The following is a 19,665-nucleotide window of genomic DNA, read 5'->3' on the forward strand; positions in this document are numbered from 1 at the left end:
TTGATATTAAAATGAGAAAAAAATTTAAGTTACTTTGTCAAAATAAAATCATAACATTTCATATTTTCACAAAATAAAGCATATAAATAAACTAATTAATTAATATAAAAAAAACACTCGTATTAAACATATTTACCGTAATTCCTTGTTAATATTTAATATTATCATCTACATAGACCAGTTCACTTGAAAAACTTTAAGTATAATATTCTATATGATAATTTTAAAGAAATTTATATAAACTCTTCACAATTTTTTCTCACCCACATCTAAATTAGTTTTCATTACCCTAATTTTTGTGTTTTAAAGAGATATATACAGAAAAAAGTTAGAGAAAATCTTATTTATAAAAAACTTGATTTAAACTAAACACATCATCACTGTAATATGCTATAATAGATTCACATTTTTAACTCGATTTTGCAATTTTTAACTTCACTACATTCTAAATTGTGTGATTTGAACAAAGGAAGAGAAACCAAATCAAAATTAAAAAAAAAAATTCTAACTTTGAGAAAAAAAAATTTTAAAATTAAAAGTAAATTTATTTTATGTTATACATAATGATTTTAATTTTTAAATCCTAAAATATTCGGTATTCATACCTTGCTCATTTAAACCTATAATTAACATCCTTAAAAAAAACTTTTTATTTATTTTTTATTGCTTTTATAAGTATACGTTAAAATGTATATGTCGTTCTTGCCTACTTTTTTATAATAAATAATAAATGTAAATATACTGCATTAATCATCCTGAACTAAAATATACTTGATTACTTTTTCAATTAAAAGTAATAAATGCAGTTAATTAATAAATAAGCCTTTATCTATTTCACTTGGGTATGAGAAAATAATTACAATAACGGGCCATATAGAGCTCAACGTATACAAATGCACTTAACTTTTTTTTTTCTTTATCTAACTAAAATAAGTTTTTGTCTTTTTTACCTTTCCATTTATTCCTAAACACATTTTCAGAAAGTAAGTTTTTTTTTTCTTTCTGTTTCATTACGTTTTCTAAAATTTTCAAAAGGTAAGTTTTTTTTCTATTTCTCTTTCATTAAGTTTTATTTCTCTTCTTTATTTACAGTTTTCTAACGTTTTTTAAATGTATGTTTCTTTCCTCTTTCTCTTTCGTTACGTTTTTTTTCTATTTTTTGTTTGCTTCGTTCGTTTTCATACTTTGTAGTGATGGTGGTCGGTTATTAAACTTCTAATTTAAATTCTCCCCATGTTTGCATTACCTATATAAAGAAGTTATCTAAAGATGCAAGAGCAACAAAATTTGAGTTTTATATATAATTTCTTTTAAATTATGAATAGATTTTTTAAGAAAAAATTACTTCATCGAATGAAAATTTTCTTCAAAAAGAATTGGAAACTCTTTAAAAAGATTTTGTTCTTCTTGATTGAATGATTTGGCAAGAAAAAAAAATGCGGCATTTTATTATTGTTATTTTGTAGGGTGAGGTTAGAGATATCGTAAAAGCCGTAAACAGAGGAAATGAACGGCAGAGTAGTCACATCACTCTGTTTCAATATAATAAAATTAGGGTTTTGAGACTCAAAGCTAACAGAGAATGAGAGATAGAGAGAGGATGAGAAATAGGGAAAGAATGAGATCTGGGGATGATTTCTTGTTAGAGATGTTTTCAGATCTGCGAATCAGAAAGTTGAGAAAGTGAATGGCATTGATATTGTTACTGAAATCGGCTTTGCAGAGGTTACAAGGAGAACGGGTAAACCTAAATCCTAAATTTTTTTCTTTCATTCTACAAATTTTGGCTATTTTCATGTTTAACTGACAATCCTGATTTTGGCTATTTCGGCTGCGATTTACTTCATTGGAAGTAGATCCATGAACTTTATCGTGAAAGTATGTTCTGAACCAGTAGTCTATTTTTTTTGTTTTCATTTTTGAAAAACACTGTTGAAACAGAGAAATGAGGAGAGTTTTGAAAGTTGATAGAAAATAAAATTTGAATTTTTGTTTCCATTCTTATGAGATTTTATGGGTTCCGTGCAGATTATTGTTAATTGATGACACACATCAGGATTCCAGGTGACTGTCAACATATTTGCTGAGGTAATTTCATTCTAATTGTATTAACTTTTGTGTGTTGAAATATGTTTGGATTTCTATACATGTTGTTTTGTTTGTAATGATAAAAAGTGTTTAATATAGAGACGGCAAGTGATAGAAAAAATTGAAAGAAAAATGTATTTGAAATGAGAGTGATGAAAACAATAACCAACCTTACATTTTAGTGTAGAGCTCCAAGAATGAGCTAAGAATTCCCCTTTGATTTCGGCTATACTCTTCCACAAATAACCGATTACTTTTTCATTTTTATATTTTTTTAATAAAAAATTAAAAGTGTTTTACATACATAAGTAACATTCTATATTTTTACACTAAATTTATTATAATTAATAATATAATTCAAAACACAAATAATATAGTTTATCATAACTATTTCTCTACATTCACCTGTTTTTATAATAAACCTGACTTATAGTAACAAATTATTAAAACAAAATTAATTATTCAAATTTATAGGAAAACAATATAACAATTTCTATAATTTAATTCTCGTACGATTGGATGTATTTAATTTTACCATATTCAATAAATATTATATATTTCAATTTTCTATCTTTTAAAAAAAATCAAATCCATTTTAAAACGTCTATAAGTAAATATTAATACAATCATTAAATTATTATTATTTTTTACTTAAATCAGATATGTTTGTTGTTCACCACTTTTAAGAATAGTTTCAAAAAAAAAAATTAAGTTCAATCTTTTAAAATTCTCTTTTTGAATTAAATCTCCATTTTGTGATACAATTAACTTTTTTCGATTTAAATTTAAGTATTTAAAATTATTTACCTTTTTTAGCTTACAGACATTAAAATAATAATTAGAATATATTTAATTTTTATTTATATATCAATAAAAAATGATATAAATTTGAAAAATTAAATACACATTTAAATTAAATTTAAGTTTTATTTATACATGCCTTAATATAGATAATTGAAACTGTAGTTTTCAATTAGTATGACACATTCGTCTGTGTCTGGTTGACTCTGAATTCAGTTGGCTGATGCAAAACATTTTTATTATAACACTTTTTAAAAATACAAGTGCTATTACAAAGTTGTTAACGTTGAGGTTTATACCCTCATCTATCACTAAACTCAAACACTAAAGGTTTATACCCTCATCTATCACCGCAACAAGAAGGAAGCATATAAAGATGAATACAAAACTCTTGAATAAGCTTGTGTTTTTCGTCACGGGATAAAAATAAAGTTAGAAGATAATTTCTGGATTTAAAAGTTATGCTTTTCCTCTTTTAGAATACTAAAATCCTGTGTACCTTGATTCAAACAAATTTTCACTTCTTTGGTGAGATTATGTATAATTTTTTCCATAATTCTAAGTTGATGTTCATGAATACAATATTTTTTTATTCGAGTTTCATGATTTATGTAAAATACCTATAGTACTTACAAGTTTTTAGATTTTTCCTAATAGTTATAATACTACTACTTTTTAATATTCACATAAATATAAATAGTATACATTTGAAACAAAATTTTATGGTAAAATGATCATCTAAGAACAAATTTACACTAGAAATATCTTGATTTCAATACTAAACATTTTGTTGATTCTTCCGAAAAAATATCTTCACAATTTGATGTATTCAAGTTGTATTATTCAAAAAATCAAGTGATATCTTTCATATGCGTCGTTTCTCGGAATTTACTCACTTCGAAAATTATTAGCTGAAAGAATACTAAAAAAAATATTTAAAAAGTTAATCTACCTACAAAGTTTTGAGACATTCTCACTAGAGCTATGTATGTACAAAGTTTGTGCATGCATAGGTTTAGTGAGAATTTATCAAATCTTTGTAGGTGGATTAACTTTGAAATATTTTTTTTTTAGTATTCTCTCAGTAACGAATACTAATAATTTTCGAAGAAAGTAAATTTTGATGAACCGCCCATATAAAAGATATCACTTGATTTCTTGAACAATACAACTTGAATGCGTCAGATTGTGAAGATATTTCTTCTAAAGAATCAACACAATGTTTAGTAAAAATTCCATGATATTTCTTGTGTATATTGGTTCTTGATGGATTATCATCTTACAATAAATCTTTGTTTAGGAGATATATAATATTTTTGTGAAGATGGAGTAGTAGTTTTATAACTACTAGGAGAGATTCATAATTAAACTTATGGGATGACACTAAGTTTTATTCTTGCAAAGTCAATGATCATGTTACAATTTTTTTTTATTTTAGTTTTATGATTTATATAAATTTTCTATAGTACTTACATGTTTTTATATTTTTTCTAATAGTTATAATACTACCACCTTTTCTTATTCACATAAATATAAATATTGTATACATTTGAAACAAAATTTTATGGTAACATGATCATTTATGGACAAATTTAAATTAGAAATATCTTGAATTTTATACTAAACATTGTGTTGATTCTTTGGAAGAAATATCTTCACAATTTGATGCATTCAAGTTATATTGCTTAAAAAATCAATTTGTATCTTTTACATGGACTATTTTTCGGAATTGACTTATTTCGAAAATTATTAGATGAGAGAATACTAAGGAAAAATATTTCAAAAGTTAATATATCTACAAAGATTTGAGACATTCTCACTAAAGTTATGTATGCACAAAGTTTGTGTATGCATAATTTTAGTGAGAATTTATTAAATCTTTGTAGGTGGATTAACTTTGAAATATTTTTTCTTAATATTCTCTCAATAAGAAATACTAATAATGTTCGGAGGAAGTCAATTTCAAAAATAGTCCATATAAAAGATACAAATTGATTTTTTAAGCAATATAACTTGAATCCATCAAATTGTGAAATTATTTCTTCTAAAGAATCAATATAATGTTTAGTAAAAAGTTTATGATATTTCTTGTGTATATATTGGTTCTTGATTGTACATCATCTTACAATAAAACTTTGTTTAGAAGGTATATAATATTTTTGTGAAGATGGAGTAATAGTTTTATAACTACTAGGAGAGATTCATAAGTATTAATCATAGAAATTTTGAATGAATCATCAAACTTGAATGAAAAAGTGCTCATGAATATCAATGTAGAATTATAGAGATAATTGTATCACCAAAGAAGTGAATTTTTTTTTAAATGAAAGGACACAAAATCTTAGTACTCTAAAAGAGGAAAAATATAACCTTAAGTTCAGAACTTGATCTTCCTAGGGTATGATGGGATGAGACTAAGTTTTATTCTGAGTGTTCTCAATCTTTTAGACGTACCGTAAATTATTTTCTTCATCTAAGCATACATTCTTAACATCAAACTTCCTATTACATGGTGCTATTTACCTTCGAGCATTACTTTTTCTACTCATTCTAAATCTTATGTTGAAGGAGACAACCATATTTGGTTGGTAGCACAAAGTTTACAAAATCTCTGCTCTCCTACCAGAATCCATGCTTAAGTAATTGCAATGGATGGGGTAAGAACAAAGTTTGACTTGTCTCTTTTTACAATGTTTTTGGCACCAATTACACCCATGCATGTATAAATTCAGTGGTCATTGTTGATTTCAAATTCTATTCTATTCTTGTTGGCAATTATTTTTGTTTTCCATGCATTTCGTGATGATGTATGATAGGAAGTTGAATAGAAAGACTGTGATTAAGTATCTTACTTTGTTTGGTGTCAAGTGCTACCATCATCTCTCTCGTTGCCATTCATGAAGATTGTTAGTAGAAAAGAACCGAGAGTGACAAAGTAAGATTTCTCTAATCACAAATTTCTAGATGGCTTTAAATGGCAGATATGATTTATCTGTTAATAGTGTATCCAACAATTCATTAACACGTACATAACAAATGTGTTATTATAAATTTGATAACATTTCAGTAATATTTCGCATCTAAGGGTTAACTTCTAATTCATTTTGAAGATTATTTTGTTTCAAATCTCTTTGATGGTTGACATTGAATCATCTATGGTTAATATATGTCATTCTCTCATATATTCGTTTAGGATTTCATCCATAGTTTTGTTAATTTATTTAAATTTAGCTTAATTACTTTTTCCTTTGTATTTAGAGTCTACGGTTATCGTTTTTGTCCCTATATCTCTTTTGCCATCATGAACATCAATAACTGGAATGTGAAAATAAGCATTCACATGATTAATCAATTATAGTGAAAATATAAAACAGAGTGGAGGTTTTTACCCATTCCTTGACAAAGTTTTTATATGTAAAATTAAATTAATTAATTTTTTTACTTTTTAACCAAAATAAAATAATAAAATAGTACTTCTTTATCTTTTTAAAATAAAGTAGTTTGTCAAATTGTTAAATTTTTGTTTGTGAAAATATGATACCCTAAGAAAATTTCAATCTTTCATGTATTATTATATCGTAAAATAAAATTCATGAGTAAAATTACACAAAATTACTTACTATCCCTTTATTTTCAATTAAATATTATGGCTTTTTCTCTCTCTCCATCTCTCTTCTAGAATTACATTTCATATATGATTTAAAATAATCTATCTCAATCATCTCCGACTTCCATTTTTTTTATTTCTATTTCTAAGATAATTTTAAAAATAAAAACATAATTAGTTAAAAAATTTAAATACTACAATTCATAATTACATAACCCTTGACAGTTTTGCTACGTACACTAATATATTTTGATCTGATTCGTACAAATTCTATCTATGAAATATAAGATTGATACCCAGACTCATAATAGCCCTGATAACTAAAGGTTCTATTAATAACAAAAGTTTTGATTACAGATCACAATATTCACAAGTTTAAAGCACTCAGTTAGGTCATAAAATTCAGATAACCTTTTTGTCGTTAATGCTTATATCAAACATAATAACATCTCCATTTAAATACTTGCAAAAACATATTCATAAAATATATCATATTCAGATAAAGGTCAGAATAGAAATGCAAAAATTGCTTGTTAACGTTAGTCTCTTTGCATCAATGAATAGTTACAAAGGGTATATATTATTAAGTCTATATATTCACATCGATAGAACAGGCTAACGGCCAATCAAGTAACTGTCCAAAGTTCTCCATAATTTATAAGAATTACATTTTATCACATTCAAGTAACTCTATATATAAAGGTATGGATATAAAGATGAATTTAAGATTTCATTTAATCCTCGAGAAAGTAAAATATCATTTTAAGTCGTGATCATAATTACAATTAATATTCAATATTATTTTGCATGGTTAATTATAAATTATTTTGCATAGTTAATTATAAATGCAAAGCAATTTTTAAGACAAATACTTTCCTATCATTATTCAAAAGTTAGAATAAGATAAATTGTTTTTATTTTAACAAATATACATACACACCAGGCAGTCTTCTAGACTTTATCTATATAGACTTTATCCAAGAGTATGAGCAATTAAGACTGTATCCTAGAGCTCTTGAGGTATGGGCTCACCCCTCCTTCGTTCAAGGGGAATTATTGCCGTGTGCACTAATGTGTTCCATTTATCCTGTGCATATCAAATTAGAATTACATCAAATTAGAATTTATAAAAATTGTAGTAAGAAAAAACAAAACAAAGATCTATCATACCTTTAGATCTCCAGGAGTCCTGTGGTCTGCATCCGAGAAAGCTCGTAGCTTAACCTCGCGCCACCTTCATCATTATATAAATGTTATTAGAAAGTCATTAATACACATAATGGTAAACTGATACTAATATTATTGATAACATCATACCTCCCAACTCCAAGTAGTTCAACTGAGCGCACCAGAGCTTCTACCTCCCCCACGGAGAATGGTCTCCTGGTTCGACGTTGCGTAGTTGTATGACTTGAAGGCCCCTCTTGTTCTTGGGTTGGAGGAATAGACGTCGAGGCACCTTCAGATTGATGCCCTTCATTGCAAAGTTATTCAATTTTCTCAATGAGTTCTGCTACATGTCGTTTCATGGTGCCGCCCGCTTAGAGTTTCCAATTATGGTGTATCCTGTTTGCATAAAATGGCTAAGTAAAAATTGAAGTACCTTTGCAATTAAGAATGAGTTATACATGCAATCATGTCATTAACATATGATGATATGCAAGATGCATGACATTAATTTAATAATAAAGTAATTTACCATGTAAATCTAATAATTATTTTAATTTATCCATTTAAAGATATTAATTGATAAATTAAAAGCTTGAAAAATAATTAGACAATTAAATATGCTCTAAATATTTATTTATTAGTGTGTGTGTGTATATATATATATATATATATATATATATATATAATATTATATAGAAACAAAATTTATAAAAAAATTTGAAAGTAATCTAAAAAAATAGAAATATTAAAAAATTTTAAAAAAATGGCAGGTCAGCCCGCTAGCCCGTCCTATGGCGCGACAAGCTATAGATTTTGACCTGTTTTCCACTGACAAACTAGTTTGGTCTAATCAATTTTTGGCAAGTGAATAATAGAACGAGTTAAATTGGGTTTGATAGTCAAAATAGGCTAGACAAACTTGTTTTGTCACCCATAATTTTTTTCTCTTTGTATTATTCATAATACAACTAGTTTTTCCAAAGTCTCTAAAAGCCATGACTTATTTGATTTTGGTAACAATGAGACAAAAACAATTTCTTTTCATATACATTATCCAAAATAAATGTGTATGAAATAAAGTTTTACTGTCTTTCAATTTTGTTTTACACCTTTTAAGAAAATGGAAAATAATTTTTTGACAATTTTTTTTTTACAAACTTGACAAAGTTTTTATATGTAAAATTAAATTAATTAATTTTTTTACTTTTTAACCAAAATAAAATAATAAAATAGTACTTTTTATATCTTTTTAAAATAAAGTAGTTTGTCAAATTGTTAAATTTTTGTTTGTGAAAATATGATATCCTAAGAAAATTTCAATCTTTCATGTATTATTATATGGTAAAATAAAATTCATGAGTAAAATTACACAAAATTACCTACTATCCCTTTATTTTAAATTAAATATTATGGCTACTTCTCTCTCTCCATCTCTTCTTTAGAATTACTTTTCATATATGATTGAAAATAATCTATCCCAATCATCTCCAACTTCCATTTTTTTTATTTCTATTTCTAAGATAATTTTAAAAATCAAAACATAATCAGTTAAAAAATTTAAATACTACAATTCATAATTACATAACCCTTGACAATTTTGCTATGTACACCAATATATTTTGATCTGATTCTTACAAATTCTATCTATAAAATATAAGATTGATACCCAGACCCACAATAGTCCTGATAACTAAAGGTTCTATTAATAACAAAAGTTTTGATTACAGATCACAATATTCATAAGTTTAAAACACTCAGTTAGGTCATAAAATACAGATAACCTTCTTGTCGTTAATGCTTATATCAAACATAATAACACGTCCATTTAAATACCTGCAAAAACATATTCATAAAATACATCATATTCAGATAAAGGTCAGAATAGAAATGCAAAAACTGCTTGTTACCGTTAGTCCCTTAGCATCAATGAATAGTTATAAAGAGTATATATTATTAAGTCTATATATTCACAATGATAGATCAGGCTGACGGCCAATCAAGTAATTGTCCAAAGTTCTCCATAATTTATAAGAACTACATTTTATCACATTCAAGTAACTCTATATATAAAGGTATGGATATAAAGATCAATTTAAGATTTCATTTAATCCTCGAGAAAGTAAAATATTATTTTAAGTCGTGAGCATAATTACAGTTAGTATTCAATATTATTTTGCATGGTTAATTATAAATTATTTTGCCATGTAAATTATAAATGCAAAGAAATTTTTAAGACAGATACTTCACTATCATTATTCAAAAGTTAGAATAAGATAAATTGTTTTTATTTTAACAAATATACCTACATACGAGGCAGTCTTCTAGACTTTATCCATATAGACTCTATCCAAGAGTATGAGCAATTAAGACTCTATCCAAGAGCTCCTGAGGTATGGGCTTACCCCTCCTTCGTTCAGGGGGAATTCTTGCCGTGTGTACCAATGTGTTCCATTTATCCTGTGCATATCAAATTAGAATTACATCAAATTAGAATTAATAAAAATTGTAGTAAGAAAAAATAAAACAAAGATCTATCATACCTTTAGATCTCTAGGAGTCCTGTGGTCTGCATCCGAGAAAGCTCGTAGCTTAACCTCGCGCCACCTTCATCATGGTATAAATGTTATTACAAATTCATTTATCCACATACAGGTAAACTGATACTGATATTATTGATAACATCATACCTCCCAACTCCAAGTAATTCAACTGTGCTCACAAGATCTTCTACCTCATCTATGGAGAATGGTCTCCTTGTTCCTCGTTGTCCAATTGTATGACTTGGAGGACCTTCTTGTTCTTGTGCTGGAGGAATAGTCACCGAGGCACTTTCAGGTTGATGTCCTTCATTGCAGAGTTTTTCAATTTTTTCAATGAGTTCTGCTACATGTCGTTTCATAGTGTCGCCCACTTAGAGTTGTAAATTATGGTGTATGCTGTGCACATAAAATTGCTAAGTAAAAATTGTAGTAGCTTTGCAATTGAGTATGGCTTACTTATAACATGCAATCATGTCACTAACATGATAACATGCAACATGCATGACATTAATTTAATAATAGAGTAATTTAACATGTAAATGTAATAATTATTTTAATTTATCCAATTAAAGATATTAATTGATAAATTAAAAGCTTAAAAAATACTTAGACAATTAAATATGCTCCATATATTTATTTATTAGTACATGTATAAATATATATTACGTATTGGGGAGTATTACGTATTGTCAGACGGCTTCACTTTCTCAGCCGTTGGTGGGCATCTATACTCACAAGTTGAAACCTTACAGGGTTTGCAAGATATCTTTGTTGATCTATTTTTTGAAGGGGGGCAAAGCCCTTCTTTTTTTACTACACTATAATTTCTGCCCTTACCTAAAAAGTAACTATAAAAAGAACTGTTATTGTATTTGTCTATATCACCAAAAATGCAACTATCAACACAGATTTGAGCATGAAAATAACTATCAATGCAACTACTAATATAATTGTTCCAACTAAAAGGAGTATCATACATGGAATGATCGTAATCACTCTTAATAATAGTATTCAAATAGCTAGAAACAAAAATTCTTGTTCTTTATGGCGCGGCAAGTTGCGGATTCTAACCCGTTTTTCACTAGCCAACTAGCTTGGTCTAGTCAATTTTTGGCAAGTGAAGAATAGAACGAGTTAAATTGGGTTGAACAGTCAAAACAGGCTAGACAAACCCGTTTTGTCACCCATAATTTTTTTCTCTTTGTATTATTCATAATTCCACTAGTTCTTCCTAAGTCTCTGAAAGCCATAACTTATCTAATTTTGGTAATAATGAGACAAAAATAATTTCTTTTCATATCCATTATTCAAAATAAATATGTGTATGAAATAAAGTTTTACTGTCTTTCAATTTTGTTTCACACCTTTTATGAAAATGAAAAATAATTCGTGCTCTTTTTAATTTGTGCTCTTTTTTCACACTATTTTATTCTTTCCGTCCAACCAAACATGATAATTGAAATATACCGTGTAATAGATTAAAGAGTAATTGATGTTATTTGAACCATTAAGAAGTGAAGAAAAAACTTTTTTGTTTTAAAATATCATAAATGTATATTCAACTTTCAACTTTTACTTTTCAGTCATACTAGTAGTCAATGTGATATATTACAGGAATTAAGGCAACACATGAGAGCACAACATAAGTTAATGAAAATAGTTGTCACATTAAATACAAATTAATGATCATATTACCAAGTCCAAAACAGAGGAAAATAATGCATTGGATAAACATAGAATCCAAGAAAATGGGAGAAAAAAACTATAAACCTGAATGAAAGAGCACCACAGTGAGCGCACTGATTCAGAATTTCAAAGTTCAATTTTTTGTCAAAGATAGTGATTTTTGTATGTAGGTGGAAAGTCTCGCGCCTGCGCCTGAGATGGTCTTAGCAAAATCGAAAGGAAGTGTTTTGAGTTTTGAGAGTTTTCCTAAATTTCATTTGCGTTTTTTATGATATTGAAAAATGATGAAAAGTACTGAGAGTTTTCCCAAATGAACGTGAAAAATGATGAAAAGTACCGTGCATGCAGTCTGTATGTGAAAATGCAACTCACATTTAGGATTTTATATATAAAAATCTCAGAAATCCATTACTAATTTACGCTTTCAACATATAAAAATTATTGCTACTTAATATTTGCATAGAATATTAAAATATTAATAAGACATTTGTTATCAAATTATTCATAAATAAACTTTTTTTTCTTTTCATCCAACAATTGTTTTACACCTTCCTCTCATTTTAAAAAGGTGTTTTTAGAATATAGTTTTTCGCATTCCAACAAGTTTATTTCAAAATAATTAAGAGATATAAAAATTAAAAAAATTGAGACGTAGGAAAAACACATCCAATTTAATTAACTATTTTTGGTATTTTGAATGGAAACATATTTTTTTTATATGATTGTCCTAGACAGATAGGTTAACAGTTAAGCTTTTACTATAAAGGTTTAAATATATTTAATTTTTTTAAAAAATATATATATGAATAAGTGTGAGTTTCTCATTCCATAAATCCTACCTCAATAGATTCATTTTAAAGATCGTTTGCGAATGGAAAAGCAAGCAATATAAAATGTGGTCGTGGTCATATAATACTAAGAAAGGAACGGTATCTAAAAAATCAAACTGCATATCTGTAACTCTAAGAAAGTAAATATCTATTTTCTCCTCTGGCCCTCCACCAATCTTGCTATCTCAATCCTTGTTTTCCAGAGGAATTCAGAGAAAGATTCTTTGTAAGTTTGACCAGACTACCTTGCATGGTACCACTCGATTGCATATCTGTTTTCTTCTCTCTTGCCATCAAACTATTCTGCATAAAGTAAAAAGGCAAAAAAATGAAAAAGTCAACATACGAGCAAAACAAAGCAAAATGTTTCTACAGCATGCAAGGGAGAATCTAATGACTAACATAACATAGTAGCATTACAATAGTTCAGTTGGGTGTACTTGGAGCAAATCACATATCTTCTATACTCCAATTGCAGAAATAACAGAGAAGCATTGTGCCGATCAAAAAAAAAAAACAACTAAGAAGCACTGTAGTGTAGACGATCGTAATGAAACTTACTTGGTAATTGGCATTAACATATACTCCCTGTTCTGACCTTGCATGCATAGTTTTCTTCTCAGAACGAAATAACTTTTCTCGGTTCTCATAAAAGTCAAAATCATCCAAGAGAGATGTCTTAGCCGAATAATTTTTAAAAATATTCAGCATCTCCAGACCCTGCTTCAGTCCAATCTGCAAACCATATAATTACAAATTCAATTATAGATCACTTGTAACAAAACATGGAGTCAATAACTTTAACGACATTTATATGACCAAAGTAGATGTGACATATATGGACAATTAGACTTTAACAGGTTAAACTGTTTTAAATTATCCACATGAGAAAGAGAGAGGAGAGATCAAATTATTTCAAAAGGTTAACAGGTTCCTTCTTATCTTTCTTTTACAAAAAGGTTACTTCTTAACAGGTTTCAGATTCCTAACATAGAAAAAAGGTTGATCTCAAGAAATATTACACTGTAATATAAAAAGGGTTACCTCTTGCGTGTCCCTAGTGAAAGTTACAGGCTTGTTCTCATTGTTTGGAAGAATGATATGCACAAACTGGTTGTTGGGAACATCTTTTATTATGTGCCACTTAATTGGGAAGAAACCATTGTACTTGTCAAGTTTCCAAAAGTTCATGTCTTTTTTAAAGTCCACCGGCCCAAGCATCTCGGCCACTCCAACAAACTGTCCGCTAGCATTAACCTGATTTGACAACAAAATACATCTAAGATAAATGAATATTCATGATTGTGGACATGAATTCCCAATTAAAAATTATAGTAGCTGATAGATTGTTGTGAATGACAATTATATTTAAATCATAGATATTCCAGATAAAATTTGGAAGAGAATATGTGTTTTTGGAGTTTTGATCAGCCAATCTTGAAAAAATATTTATTCTCCCACTCATTAGACATAAATATAAAGGAAAACACTAACTCACCTTCATGTTCTTTAAATGAGCTTTTGAAGATAATTTATCACCAATAAAGACAGCCGATATAAAATAAAATAGAGGAAAATATATAACAGAAAATTTAAGCAAAAAAAATATCTTGATTTTGTGTCAAACTTCTGCTGAAGAAAATAATGAAAGAGTGAGAGACAACTAGAGAACAAAAATTTGAACTCACTGAGAAGAAAAGGAATACTGGACACTTCGTGTCTGTCTGTCTCAATTTAGCTTCTGAATCAAGGTATGCTGTGTTCAACTTCCTATTTCCGTTTGGAGTACTTGTCCAAACATTATATTTAACACCCTTATGAACGTCGTCTTCATTAAAAGATTTAATCACATAAAATTTAGCAGTTTCGTATTCAGTTTGGAAATCTGACAGGTTATATTGGTCTCTAGATATTGTGGTTGCAAACTCATCATTAACAATTGATGGTGGTAGAAGAAAATAGTTGTAATGACCCCGAGGTCCCCGAGTCATTTCCTTTGACGTTTCAGATTCTCCACTTCTAAATTTGTCATTTGAAACAAGTCGATCATTTAAACTAGACACTCTCCCATTTGGTCTGTAGGTAGAAGAGGTATTTCGAATGTAGTCAGTAGAAGAATTTGGCCTGTAGTTTGTGGGGGCAAACATATGACATCTTGAGGTGTCTGATGATGAAAGTTTCCCTACGTTCTGATATGTAGTTAGAGTGGTAGCTGCGGTAAAATTAGAAGGCATATGAGGAGCCTGCAAAATAAGCATTCACATGATGAATCAATTATAGTAAGAGAAAATCAATTATAGTGAAAATATAAAACAGAGAGCGGAGTTTTTTACCCATTCCTTATTTGGATAAGTATATTAAATATAAGTAAAACAACAGATGCAAGAGATGACAAGACCCAGGAGTTAATGAAGACAATAATAACTTTCTAAGTATTCTTCATCAAAGCAACAACACATCTCAAAAATAATATCTAGAAGCAATGATACCTTATGAACACCATAATCTTCCAACTTATTACCTTGTTTATAATTTTGATATCTTTTTCTGTATTAGTCACGGGCTTAGATATTGTGCTGGTTAAACTCTCATTTCTATGTGTAGACTTGAAGTTATTCGGCTTCATTGAACCAGGGGATTTTGGATGAGTTTTTGCAATTACAGAACCCTTCACAGTTTTGCTTTGCACACCAAAAGATGTTGGAACTGATGCATAACAAGGCAGAGCTTCTGATTCATTCACACCTGGTAGTTGAAAATTCTCGGTCTATGAGATATAAGATTGATGATCAACCCAATGCCCACCCAGACCCACAATAGCCCGCCCTCATAACTAAAGGTTCTATTAATAAAAAAAGGTTTGATTACAACACAATGTTCATAAGTTTAAAGCATTCCAAGTTAGCTCATAAAATATATGCTATCAGAAAGTATCCAAATGAATAAATGTTTATTTTAAGGTCTATATCATAAATCATTACAGCATTAAACCACTGCTTAACAAATAGTATCAGATAACCTTCTTGTCGTAGATCCATATAATAAATATCCTAGTGTATTTGCATAGGTTAATAATCAAATGTTAAGAAGACCAAGTTAAGACTTCATTTAATGCTCGAGAAAGTAAAATATTATTTTCAGTCGTGATCATAATCGTAGTTAGTATTCAAGATTATTTTGCATAGTTAATTATAAAGACAGAGCAATTTCTAAGATAAATACTTCACTATCATTAGCCGCCATCTTAAGTGGACAAGGAACTATTTTATCATCTTTCCTCATAACTATTAGGTGTAGGGCTCTTGAGCTGTCTCACCTGCAACGCGAACATCGTGTCCAGAGGAGGTTACCAATGATGTTGAATCCGATGAGATATAATCTTTTCTAGAAACCTACAGAAACATATTCATAAAATATGATGATGGCATCATGATACAGATAAAGGTCAAAACAAAAATACAAAAACTGTTTGTTACTGTTAGTCCCTTAGCATCAATGAACAGTTATAAAAGTATATATTATCAAGTCCAGAGTGTGACTTATATACTGTCGCCACCAATCAAGTAATTGTCCAAAGTTTTCCATAATTGATAAGAACTACATTTTATTACATTCAAGTAACTCTATGCACGAAGATATGGGTCTCAAACGATTTTTGCTAAAACCAAAGGTGAGTGACTGCCTCCTAGAAAGGAAAAAACACAAAGTTCTAGGAAGATCAAGTAGTTATTTGACACTTGTTATCTTCCATAAATAGAAGTGTCATAAGATAGAAAGTGAAAGCAAAGGAAAAAATTTTCGTGTCAAAGAGAAGACACTTGTAATCCTATTAAATATAAAGATTAACAGGTGCGACACAATGAAACACTTAATATTTAAAATATAGGACATAAAAATACTTTCGATATGTAAATAACCAACATGACAAAATTCTCAATTGAGAATTAAGATTTTGATAATGTACTTTGTAAAAGCAAGCCTAACAAGCATTATAATTTTCCTATTCTTACAAACCTTACAGTAGAATTCTAAGAAACATATATCTTAAATAGTTAAAATAACCCATTAAATCTTATGGAAACAAATCTCAAAAAAATATCATAAGTCTTGCTCTATTTATTATATAAGTTGTTTGCTTTTTGTAGTTTATTTTTACTTTTTATGACACTGTCATTAAGAAAGTACAAGTTTACTCTAATGCAGAAGACTAGCTATCACTCAAACAATGGCGTTTGCGGTTGACATTTCAATAGAAAAACTTTGCAGTAGTTGTTTATTAAAGAGAATCAAAACCTAAATTTAGAAAGAAAGGCAGAGTGAGACACACATTAATATTATAGAAAGACTGAGAAAGTGGGCATACCACATCTTCATCCTTCCGCTGCTGACTATGATTTGTAGTTCCTTTAGGGACGTATTGAACTATATCACATGGTTAAGTATATCATAAATAGAACACAAATATCTGAAACATGTCTAATAAGAGAGACAAAAAAATCAATAACAATTGAAGAGTTATCAAAGTACAAATCTGTTTTATCTCCAGAAGAGAAAATAAGCAAGATCAGTGCTAATTAATTAAGAAGAACTATTATTAATTTAATGTGTAGAGATATGCCATTTTTAATTAATGATTCTTATCATTTGACTAAGGTTTTGACTGAGTTACCATTCTCTCAATCTTATTACTTGCTATCAAAAACAGACTATTGTGCGTTCTACAAATTTAGAGTCTATAATGTCTGATAACAGAAAAAATTACAAATGCGGTATTTATTATAGACAACTTAGTTTTGGTAATAGATATATTTTTGTCCTACAATGGATTTCCATGACTCAGTTGTTGAGACTAATACTAAGTGTAGTAAAGGAAAAAAATAACAGCAGTGACTGCACAATTGCCACACACTGACTGCAACAAATCTGATACCCTGTAAAAAAAAACACAACAGATAATGTTGCAAAACGTAAACATTGTGCGACATCGATGAATAAACACAGATATCGAAACCGCTATCCAAATTATTACTTGAAGGAATAATAATAATTAAAAAAAAATGTGTAAAGGTAAAAAAATAATAGAAGGATACGTTTCTGGAATCTCTTGGCTCGGTCCATGATCAATGATGTATGAATGAGAGGGAGAAACAGAGAAGATGCGTAGCCGAAGATTGATGGAAGATTGAGGAGGAGATGGAGAAGATGAATTGAATGTGTTGTTAGGTTAGCAGAGAGAAAAAATGAATCCTATAAACCCTAGAAATAGAAGACAGAGAAGATCGTGTGATGGTACAATCGGTGGGTACAGTGTTTGCAGTTTGCTTTCTGTGTTGATATACTCATTCTCTGTCTTATATATATTATGAAAACATCTAATCACACACATATACAATAAGGAGATAACTGCCTCCATAATCCACAAATGAAGGGTTAGGTTACTTTCAGTTCCCACAAATATTCTACTCATAAAGAATATAATTATCATTTATAACAAAAGATACATCTTTTAATATATATTATATCTTATTTCAGGAAAAATTATTTTGTAAGATTATTTTAAGGTTTAATTACCCTTTTGGTCCCTTTATTTGTCATGAAATTTTATTTTGGTCCTCACGTTTTTCGTTGTCTCAATTTGGTCCTCATTTTCTTAAAAATGACTCAATTTGGTCCTCACCGTTAACTTTGGTCTACTTCTTCATATACATCGTGCAATGCATGCAGTTATCGACAGACAAAAGAATCATGGTATGCACTTTCGTGTATTAGCTAAAGCATTACGTTTGTCTGGTGGAGATCATGTTCACTCCGGTACCGTAGTAGGTAAACTTGAAGGGGAAAGAGATATCACTTTAGGTTTTGTTGACTTACTGCGTGATGATTTTGGTGTTAAAGTCAATGCCACGTGTCAATTTCTGGTTTTTTTGAATTTTTTTAATATTTTTTTATTTTTTTTTTGAATTTTTTTTTGAATTTTTAATTTTTTTTTTGAATTTTTTTTTTTTTACATGTGTCAGTTCACAATTTTGTCATGTGTCAAAGTGACTCAATTTGGTCCCTATATTTGTTTTTAGTTTCAATTTAGTCCCAATTTTTGTAAAAGTAAAACAATATTGTCCCTCCTTAGATTGAGACTCAATTTAATCTTTGTATACAACTTAAGATGATATTCTTACTAAAATTGACATTTTTATTAAATATTTATAGAAATATTTTTAAATAATTTTTTTTAGTTTTATTATTAAACAAAGTTAAATCCCAAACTTAATTTCAAAAATTAACAATTTTGTCATCATATATAAAGGCATCAAGTGTATCATATTATACAAACTTGGTAAAGATTAAAAATCAAAATTTGTAAGAATATCACCATAAAATTTATAAAAAAGTAAATTTAGTGTCAATTCGAGGAAGGACAATATTGCTTCACTTTTACAAAATTTGGGACTAAATTGAAACTAAAAACAAATATAGGGACCAAATTGAGTCACTTTGACACGTGGCAAAACTGTGAAGTGACACGTGTCAAAAATTTAAAAAATTCAAAAAAAAAAAATCAAAAAAAATATTAAAAAATTTAAAAAAACCAGAAATTGACACGTGGCGTTGACTTTAACACCGTCTGGTCAAAGTTAACGGTGAGGACCAAATTGAGTCATTTTTAAGAAAATGATGATCAAATTGAGACAACAAAAAACGTGAAGACCAAAATGAAATTTCATAACAAATAGAGGGACCAAAAGGGTAATTAAACCTTATTTTAACTATTTAATATTTCATTCAATTTAAAAATAAAAATAAGATGATAGTAAAATATTTGCTGATTATATTTATATATGTGTGTTTATTATGATATTGATAATTATTGTTATAGAAAATAGGTTATTTATATTAAAGAACTTGCTTAAGGATTTATTATTTCCTCTTTTTTCAAATTCTAATT

The 19,665-nt window shown here is 28.3% G+C and overlaps 1 protein-coding gene and 1 long non-coding RNA gene across 2 annotated transcripts; one reads left to right on the plus strand and one right to left on the minus strand.

Annotated features, from left to right (window-relative positions):
• Positions 1 to 1,148: 1,148 nt before the first annotated feature.
• On the plus strand, positions 1,149 to 5,959 carry LOC114186906 (uncharacterized). Its single transcript, XR_003605170.2, has 2 exons — positions 1,149 to 1,741; positions 2,029 to 5,959. It is a non-coding gene; the product is annotated as an uncharacterized LOC114186906 (long non-coding RNA).
• Positions 5,960 to 12,693: 6,734 nt separating this feature from the next.
• Positions 12,694 to 18,084, minus strand: LOC114189198 (YTH domain-containing protein ECT4-like). Its single transcript, XM_028077913.2, has 8 exons — positions 17,813 to 18,084; positions 17,086 to 17,144; positions 16,039 to 16,114; positions 15,244 to 15,467; positions 14,411 to 14,965; positions 13,767 to 13,979; positions 13,284 to 13,457; positions 12,694 to 13,025 (listed from the first exon to the last, which is right to left on the minus strand). Exons 1-8 carry the CDS (start codon positions 17,838 to 17,840, stop codon positions 12,903 to 12,905), a joined length of 1,452 nt encoding a protein of 483 aa, XP_027933714.1. The 5' UTR covers positions 17,841 to 18,084; the 3' UTR covers positions 12,694 to 12,902.
• Positions 18,085 to 19,665: the final 1,581 nt, after the last annotated feature.

The sequence above is a fragment of the Vigna unguiculata genome, chromosome 6 (genome assembly GCF_037176805.1).
Source record: "Vigna unguiculata cultivar grain cowpea cultivar isolate G323 ecotype 2 chromosome 6, ASM3717680v1, whole genome shotgun sequence".
Lineage (NCBI taxonomy): Eukaryota > Viridiplantae > Streptophyta > Magnoliopsida > Fabales > Fabaceae > Vigna > Vigna unguiculata.

Bases quoted from the DNA above. Each gene is read 5' to 3' on its own strand.
- LOC114189198 (XM_028077913.2), bottom strand. From the start codon at position 17,840: ATGGACCGAGCCAAGAGATTCCAGAAAC. The intron at 17,145-17,812 runs GTATCCTTCTAT...CATGTGATATAG, and splicing joins AGCCAAGAGATTCCAGAAAC to TTCAATACGTCCCTAAAGGA. The intron at 15,468-16,038 runs GTGAGACAGCTC...TTCAACTACCAG, and splicing joins ACACGATGTTCGCGTTGCAG to GTGTGAATGAATCAGAAGCT.